This window comes from Toxotes jaculatrix, chromosome 5 (genome assembly GCF_017976425.1).
Source record: "Toxotes jaculatrix isolate fToxJac2 chromosome 5, fToxJac2.pri, whole genome shotgun sequence".
Classification (NCBI taxonomy): domain Eukaryota; kingdom Metazoa; phylum Chordata; class Actinopteri; family Toxotidae; genus Toxotes; species Toxotes jaculatrix.
Window position 1 is genome coordinate 3586340 of NC_054398.1, and position 10029 is coordinate 3596368.

A 10029-nucleotide genomic window follows, 5' to 3' on the forward strand; every position below is an offset into this window, starting at 1 on the left:
TGTGTGTGTGTCTGTGTCTGTGTCTGTGTCTGTGTCTGTGTCTGTTAGAGAATTTCTTATTTCTAGCTGCACATACAACACCTGACTTTTTTGTCCTTTCTTTCCTCCGTGTGTGTGTGTGTGTCCAGGTGGTGAGCAACAGAGACACTCAGGAGACCTTGCTGTGTATGGCGTGTGTGTTCGAAGTGTCCAACAATGAGCACGGAGCACAGCACCACATCTATCGACTTGTCAAGGAATAACACACACACACACACACACTTACAGCATATAAACACACACACATATATATATAAATATATAAATACATACACAGACACACACGTATGGCCTTTGTTTGGTGATAAACGGTGACACTGGAGGTAAAATGTCTAAAAACTGAATTCTACAGAAGTGTCTATCAAACCAACATCTTCAGCTCGATGAAGAAATAACGTGGCTGCATTTTCACTGCCGCTCATGACAAAACATTACAACAACAAGTGAGGGGTGATTTTTAATTAACATCGAATATGACACAGTGTGCTGCAGGATCCTCCCCAACAGGAGCATTTCAACATGAAACATTAACTCCAACCTGAATATTAGACGCTCATTAGCTGTAAAAAGCACAGTGGCAGTGCAGCCATAGAAACACATTAAAATCGACCTGGGTGGTTTTCCCAAGGACATCCTGACTCAGATATCACCAGGAGATGTCATGTCTCCTGCTAATTGGTTCATTACCCACTTTCTCCCAGCAAATTTGTATTTTGCTGTTTTGATGATGGAAATGAAAGTAGTACATCGGTCATGTGTGTTTGGGAAACTCAGCCCAGGGAGAGAGAGAGAGAAAAAAATCTCATTTTCTCTCCTTGTGAAATAAGTGTGTGTGTTATCTGCCAAGATATTGACGGACACTGAAGGTCAGACCCTGTGTATCATCAATAACCAGAGAAGGAAATAACACTACTGCGTTATCATATAAGTACAGTATAGAGGTGGATTTGTACAGATTTGCCACTGCAAATTGTGCGAGCTGTATTCTTGCACAAAAAAAAGAGGTTTGTCCCAAAGAAAAGAAATCAAATTTTTACCTTTTGTATGTTTTCTTTAAAAAGAAAAAAAAAAAGAAAAAGAATAGCTTCTAAACTTTGGGAAATTGTTTATTGATAGTAGCATATAGACTATATTTTAATTCCAGGAACACTATCTAAAATTTATGTCAATAAGAAATTATAAGTGAAATTGAACAATTCAGGTACCTTTTGTGCAACAGGTGACTCTTCATCTAAAAAAAAAAAATAATAAGTCAAGACCTTGTTGAAGTTATAATCCTTAAGATTTCAGTCCTACTTGATTTGGTGAAAAATACTTGATGTTTCCTGTGAATACTTCACAGTAAAAGTCGCTCAGTGTTTCGTCAGTTGGATGCTTTAAGCAGCAGCAGCAATGTTGTTTTAGCAGTAGCAGTGTCGTAATACAGCTCTGATACAGCTCTAAGAGAGTAAACAATAAACAACGAGGCTACGAATGAGATAAGATTACGCTGGATTTGTTTCCTGTGAGGCTGTTTGAGCCAAAGACTGGTTCTGAGTTTATGAAAATCTTGAGGATTATTCCTTTGAATACTTTGTGGGAAAGCACTGTGAATCTTACGAGCTATACAACAGCGTCACTCGTGGTGTTCAACGTAAGGAAAAGTTTCATGTGGTTAAAATAAACAGGTGAAAGAAACCTATGATCTGCAAATTAAGCTTAGCTTAGTTCAGTATTCTTACACCAGCTAACTTGAGCTTTAACATGTCCATACTGACACAAGCGTTCAAGCATGAAATGTTAGTGCGTCCGTATTTAAATTGAAGATTGTCCTGACCAGGCTCCTGTTTTTCCAGTGTGAGAGTTTTCCAGGTCAGGACAGCGTGTTCAGTGCTCGACTCTTGACTTCTGAGGACATTAAAACGGTTGAAGACACAGTTCCCTTTAATCAGTGGAGCGCTGGTTTCTTCCAGTTACACAATATTATAATTTATGAAACAGAAACCAAAAACTGTTGATGAAGTGTACTGTAGCAGGTGTCGACTGGTGGTTTGTCCGTGTCATGCTCAGCAGCATGAAGTGCCTTTGGTTGGAAACAGAAGTAGACATTTTTATTCCGTTTCATGAGATCCCTGATAATTTGGTGTTGTAGATGGTGGGTAAAAGATATCTTAGTGACTATAGAGAAAACATGTCTGGGTATCACATGCTTCAGTAATCAGTGTCTTATACAGATTCCATGTTTAATGGCTGTTTGTTGTGAGTTGTAGACAGTCAGCAGTGAACCATCCTAAAGAATCTGAGCTGTTTTCGTTTCCCACATGACGTCCTGAAACACATTCTTGTTCTCTTTGTCTCTGATGGCATTTGGCCCACATGTATTGTGCATGTTTATATTCGTGTGCGTGTGACACATTCATGTCGAAAAAGCCTGCACATGGTGGTGCCTGCTTCAGAAAATTCAAACGTTTGGACTTTTCTATATGTATCTTTGCATTCCTACTAACAAAATAATTGACAAAGATCTTGGCCATTATTAAATTAATCATCTAATCAGCCAAATCAAATCTCAAGTGTTAAATCCATTAAAAAAATTAAGTGTGCAGTGAATAAGCGTGTTTTCCGTCCAACCGTTTTTAGGCATATTTTCAATTTGTGCATTAAAAAAACCTTGAGTGGGATCTCCAAAAACCTCAGGGGAAAAATACTCAAAATACTGCAAAAAACTTTTTATATATGGCTGAGGTGGAAAAGGTGTACGGATAAAAGCAAAATGTGTTTCCCTCATCTTTTCTTCTCTGGTTAGACACTTTGAGGTGTGATCAGGGCTCTGTTAAATATGTTTAATGGCAACCAGCTAAGCAAATAGTGCCACAAACAGTTTATCATAATGAAACAACTCCTAATAATCACATAACAGTAGTGTAATTAAAATTACCAACAAATAGTCCAGCATAAAATAATAAAAATATAACTTATTTTTACATTTTTGTGTGTAACACAAAGACTGAGTGAGCTTTAGACTGTTACTAAATTAACTAAACCATTCTTAACTATTACAATAAAACTAATTCCAGCCTCAGTCATAAACTACACTGTCTTACAGTTATCATCCCACGTCCTCAATAGTGTCTGTCAGCACCTGGTTCATTCACAAACAGGGGACTGTTCCAACACGTAAAACTGTCTGGATAACTTACTCAGCACAGTTAGCCAGAGTCCAGATCCCACAGCTCGCTGCTCGCTGGTTCACATTCCCGACAAACTTGTAACTCATGACATCTGTGAATGATAACATCTCATTTGGAAATCTGTACCCGCAAACATTAAAACTGAAGATAAAATCACTTGTATGTTAATAAAGGAGGCCCAGAGGTGAACGTTACAGGAATGAATACCTCCAGAGGAATACTTGAAGTTCATCAGCAAACTGTCATGACTCACAGGGTTATGTTTCCGATGGGAGCAGCTGGGACGCCGCGTGGTGTCCAACAGATGCAGGAACATGGTGTTTAGGGCAACTTTTACCATTTTTACCAGACCTGAAAAGTCAGAGCTGGATTTGGTCTTAATGAGTAATGACTCAGGTCTGACTCAGAGGACTTTCTACCTTTGTGCCTAACAGTATTTTGATTTGTCTTCGTCCAAACCCGCTATATTTTGACTCTGTCTAAAGACTCCTGTGGGTGTCTCCCGCGGGTTACAGCCACCTGTCCCGCAAAACACCGTCAGCTCAGCACACTGGTGAATCATTTTGACAGGAGAGGCCCTTTCAGGTTCCCCTGCCTTCAGCTTTTACCAGAGTTTAGTCTCACACCACAGTAGTTTGCTGTTTGCAGGCGGACCAGTCGGCCTTCGCACCAGAGTACCGACACGTCACATGTACGTGATAATATAACACGCAGCCTCAGAGGGGCTGATTCCGCAATACTAACCCTCTGTCTGGACATTATCTACCACCTGCTTACCAAAGACGGTCACCATGCGACACAAAATACAGAGGAAAAGTGATTTATTACGAGCTAGAGTAACTTACAAGCTTCTGCCAAAAAAAAGAGACTTTTAAGGAACAGGACTATCAGCTTAGAAACATCTGTAGCTCATGGGCTGCACTGTAAAACTGTACAGATGTGAGTGAAAAAACAAAACACTGAAATAAACAAAAATGAATGGAAATTAGGTTTAAATGTCTTTTAAGATGTTTTTAATCTTACTGAATATGGACACCTTTTATCATCTAGTTTGGCAGACTGAAGAAGCCCTGCATGAGAAGGCCACTGGAAACTGTGATGAATAACAAATACCCTGAATGTCTGTTAAACGTCTGCTCATTATAACCAACTAGAGAATGTGCTCACACTAAACAAAGTCCCACAAAGGGCAGTGTATACATTAAAAAAACATTACGCCTAAAAGTTGTTCAAAAGGTTTCAAACTGCCGTGAACTGCTGAGTTTCTCAATCATCGTTGTCTGTGTTGTTAATGTTGTCTTGTTCGTGTATGTTGGATATTTATCTTCTTTTCTGAACCTCACGTGGCACAGAAATCCTGTCTGTAATCAATTCCAAAATGGCCTTGACTCTTCTCACTCCGGTGCATGTGCAACACACCTGTGTGTGCACTGAGGGTTCTTGATAAGGTGCTTTGTATAAAGGTGACAATAACGTTTATTACAGATGTTGTGTATATCTTTGATATTCTAATGTTTATCCTATTTTGCGAAGAAGAGAGAACATTTAGGAAATATCCAAAAGTTAGTAATGTGTGTCTATTGGTACTGCACAGGGTCTGATCTTTGCTTTGTAAACCCCCCCCCCCCCCCCCCCCCCCCCCCCCATGGCTAAAAGTATGTTAGATATTTTCTAGCTTTGTAGAGACTTTGTACGCATATGCTATTCAGTTTAAATAAATGGTCAGTTCCAAACTGTGCTCAGGGGTTTTGTCTTTACTCATTGGTTCACAGTGAACGATGATGTGTGGAGTCTTAAATCTGAATTCACATTTTCACTTTTTATTTTTATTATATAACTACATACATTACATCAGGGGTGGGCAATTATTTTTTCCAAAGGGCCGCATGAGAAACCTGAGCTGTGCTAGAGGGCCGAACCAACAATAACCTGAACTTAAGTATGTTCAATATTAATTTCCTCCAACTGTAAAGAGCAGTAAATTATATAATTTTGATTATGCTACTGGTAATCAAAAGACTAAGGATATTTTATTACAATAAAGATAAATAGTGGAGTAAGTCAAAAATATAAGTCATAAACAGGAAAACAATAATTACATCAGTATTTCATTTTATTTTAAACATTACTCAGAAATACTGAATAGTTGTTTTACAAATGTAAGCACTTAATACAAAAAGCAATGCTTTTGATGTCTTTCAGTTTACTTTTCTCATTCAGTGAGAAAAATCAAGTCTGTTTTGGGCTTTAACAAGTGCACTGAAATCTAGCTGAAGGTCTGAGTTGGATATTGGAAGGATAGCTGAGAAGGAAGCTGAGAAGGTGAATCAGTGATAGAGGATCTGTGTTTGGATTTGTTGAACTTCTGCACTGAGAATGTCTGTTCACATATATAGGTGGATCCAAAGAGGACTAGAATCTTCTGTGCATGCCTCCTCGTGGTGAAAGTTCTCCTCTTTGACGGAAGAGTAAAATTCAAGCAGTGAGACGGACCTGAAGTGCTCTGCCAGAAGTGCGTCAGACTGCAGGTCATTGAGACCAAGCTGAACATCACTGGGTGCGTTATCCACTTTGCATGTGCGATATGACATAACTTGCCCTGGCAGCTGCGTCCCTGGATGTGTGAAGTTTCACAAAAAATCTTTGTGGGTTTTGCAGTTTAGCCAGCAAAGCATCCGACTCCTTGACCCGCTCTTCATCAGACAAGTTCTATTTTTCTGCATGTTTAGTCGCGTAGTGCCGATTTAAATTATAGTCTTTGAACACAGCGACCTGTACACTTGCTGTATAAACCATGGAAATGGCACCCGTGATGTCACCCATTGGTTTTGGGGAGTCGCTTTTGTGACCAAACCATGGGCATTTGAGCTGCGCCATCTTGGATGTTAGGGGGAGTGTACTTTCCATATTTGGCGGAGTGGCGGTTACTTTACGGGTCAGCCACGGTCAGCTGGCCAAGAACCCGCCCACTTAGCTCGAAGCAACCAAGCTAGCCTAAGGCTAATCAGCTAATCAGCTGGGCTAACAAGCTAAGCGGCAGCTACACGCAGCTACATCCACCAAAGGACAGTCCCCAAGTCCGACCCGACTAGCTCTACCCTGTGTGACCGCGACACACACCATACAACAGATACATACAACATAATGTTGCTGCTGTGTTTTAAACATGACTGTTTCAAATAGAGAAGATTTAGGTAGCCGCTTACTGATGGAGCTGCTCTGTCCATGCAATGTTGGACTTTTTAAACAGAAAAATGAGACGAAATTAAATTGTAGCCTAGTATTCCTGCAATTTTGATGCCTTACTATACTATGACGTTTTTTATGACATTTTGAGGTCAAAAAATTTTTTGACTTTTTTTGGCCGATTTTGACGCCTTACTATACTATGACGTTTTTTTATGACATTTTGAGATCAAAAAAAATTTTAACTTTTTTTGTCCGATTTTGACGCCTTACTATACTATGACGTTTTTTATGACATTTTGAGGTCAAAAAAATTTTTGACTTTTTTTGGCCAAAAAAAAACGCCTTATATACTATGACGTATTTTATGACATTTTGAGGTCAAAATTTTTTTTGACTTTTTTTGTCCGATTTTGACGCCTTACTATACTATGACATTTTTTATGACATTTTGAGGTCAAAAAAATTTTTTGACTTTTTTTTTCCGATTTTGACGCCTTACTATACTATGACGTTTTTTATGACATTTTGAGGTCAAAAAAATTTTGACTTTTTTTGTCCGATTTTGACGCCTTACTATACTATGACGTTTTTTATGACATTTTGAGGTCAAAAAATTTTTTGACTTTTTTTGTCCGATTTTGACGCCTTACTATACTATGACGTTTTTTATGACATTTTGAGGTCAAAAAAATTTTTTGACTTTTTTTGTCCGATTTTGACGCCTTACTATACTATGACGTTTTTTATGACATTTTGAGGTCAAAAAAAATTTTGACTTTTTTTGTCCGATTTTGACGCCTTACTATACTATGACGTTTTTTATGACATTTTGAGGTCAAAAAACATTTTGACTTTTTTTGTCCGATTTTGACGCCTTACTATACTATGATGTTTTTTATGACATTTTGAGGTCAAAAAAATTTTTGACTTTTTTTGGCTGAAAAAAACACCTTACTATACTAGCATGTTTTTTATGACATTTTGAGGTCAAAAAATTTTTTTGACTTTTTTTGTCCGATTTTGACGCCTTACTATACTATGACGTTTTTTATGACATTTTGAGGTCAAAAAAAAATTTGACTTTTTTTGTCCGATTTTGACGCCTTACTATGGTATGACGTTTTTTATGACATTTTGAGGTCAAAAAAATTTTTTGACCTTTTTTGGTCGATTTTTACGCCTTACTATACTATGACGTTTTTTATGACATTTTGAGGTCAAAAAAAATTTTGACTTTTTTTGTCCGATTTTGACGCCTTACTATACTATGACGTTTTTTATGACATTTTGAGGTCAAAAAAAATTTTGACTTTTTTTGTCCGATTTTGACGCCTTACTATACTATGACGTTTTTTATGACATTTTGAGGTCCAAAAATTTTTTTGACTTTTTTTGTCCGAAAAAAACGCCTTACTATACTATGACGTTTTTTATGACATTTTGAGGTCAAAAAAATTTTATTACTTTTTTTGTCCGATTTTGACGCCTTACTATACTATGACGTTTTTTATGACATTTTGAGGTCAAAAAATTTTTGACTTTTTTTGGCCAAAAAAAACGCCTTACTATACTATGACGTTTTTTATGACATTTTGAGGTCAAAAAAATTTTTGACTTTTTTTGGCCAAAAAAAAACGCCTTACTATACTATGACGTTTTTTATGACATTTTGAGGTCAAAAATTTTTTTGACTTTTTTTGTCCGATTTTGACGCCTTACTATACTATGACGTTTTTTATGACATTTTGAGGTCAAAAAAATTTTTGACTTTTTTTGGCCAAAAAAAAAGCATACTATACTATGACGTTTTTTATGACATTTTGAGGTCAAAAAAATTTTTGACTTTTTTTGTCCGATTTTGACGCCTTACTATACTATGAGGTTTTTTATGACATTTTGAGGTCAAAAAATTTTTTGACTTTTTTTGTCCGATTTTGACGCCTTACTATACTATGACGTTTTTTATGACATTTTGAGGTCAAAAAAATTTTTGACTTTTTTTGTCCGATTTTGACGCCTTACTATACTATGACGTTTTTTATGACATTTTGAGGTCAAAAAAAAATTTGACTTTTTTTGTCCGATTTTGACGCCTTACTATACTATGACGTTTTTTATGACATTTTGAGGTCAAAAAAAAATTTGACTTTTTTTGGCCGAAAAAAACGGCATACTATACTATGACGTTTTTTATGACATTTTGAGGTCAAAAATTTTTTTGACTTTTTTTGTCCGATTTTGACGCCTTACTATACTATGATGTTTTTTATGACATTTTGAGGTAAAAAAAAATTTTTGACTTTTTTTGTCCGATTTTGATGCCTTACTATACTATGACGTTTTTTATGACATTTTGAGGTCAAAAATTTTTTTGACTTTTTTTGTCCGAAAAAAACGCCTTACTATACTATGACGTTTTTTATGACATTTTGAGGTCAAAAAAATTTTTGACTTTTTTTGTCCGATTTTGACGCCTTACTATACTATGAGGTTTTTTATGACATTTTGAGGTCAAAAAATTTTTTGACTTTTTTTGTCCGATTTTGACGCCTTACTATACTATGACGTTTTTTATGACATTTTGAGGTCAAAAAAATTTTTGACTTTTTTTGTCCGATTTTGACGCCTTACTATACTATGATGTTTTTTATGACATTTTGAGGTCAAAAAAATTTGGACTTTTTTTGTCCGATTTTGACGCCTTATACTATACTATGACGTTTTTTATGACATTTTGAGGTAAAAAAAAAAAGTTGACTTTTTTTGGCCGAAAAAAACGCCTTACTATACTATGACGTTTTTTATGACATTTTGAGGTCAAAAATTTTTTTGACTTTTTTTGTCCGATTTTGACGCCTTACTATACTATGATGTTTTTTATGACATTTTGAGGTAAAAAAAAATTTTTGACTTTTTTTGTCCGATTTGATGCCTTACTATACTATGACGTTTTTTATGACATTTTGAGGTCAAAAAAAAATTTGACTTTTTTTGGCCGAAAAAAACGGCATACTATACTATGACGTTTTTTATGACATTTTGAGGTCAAAAAATTTTTTGACTTTTTTTGGCCAAAAAAAACGCCTTACTATACTATGACGTTTTTTATGACATTTTGAGGTCAAAAAAATTTTTGACTTTTTTTGTCCGATTTTGACGCCTTACTATACTATGACGTTTTTTATGACATTTTGAGGTCAAAAAAAAATTTGACTTTTTTTGGCCGAAAAAAACGGCATACTATACTATGACGTTTTTTATGACATTTTGAGGTCAAAAAAATTTTATTACTTTTTTTGTCCGATTTTGACGCCTTACTATACTATGACATTTTTTATGACATTTTGAGGTCAAAAAATTTTTTGACTTTTTTTGGCCAAAAAAAACGCCTTACTATACTATGACGTTTTTTATGACATTTTGAGGTCAAAAAAATTTTTGACTTTTTTTGGCCAAAAAAAACGCCTTACTATACTATGACGTTTTTTATGACATTTTGAGGTCAAAAATTTTTTTGACTTTTTTTTGTCCGATTTTGACGCCTTACTATACTATGACGTTTTTTATGACATTTTGAGGTCAAAAAAAATTTTGACTTTTTTTGTCCGATTTTGACGCCTTACTATACTAT

At 35.7% G+C, this 10029-nt stretch overlaps 1 protein-coding gene across 1 annotated transcript in view; it reads left to right on the forward strand.

Moving 5' to 3' along the window:
• Positions 1–4947, forward strand: part of tead1a (TEA domain family member 1a) — a 40450-nt gene extending 35503 nt beyond the window's left edge. The window contains exon 12 of the mRNA XM_041037732.1: positions 129–4947. Coding sequence (XP_040893666.1) covers positions 129–242 — 114 coding nt within the window. The 3' untranslated portion in view covers positions 243–4947. The remainder of the gene's footprint in view (positions 1–128) is intronic.
• Positions 4948–10029: the final 5082 nt, after the last annotated feature.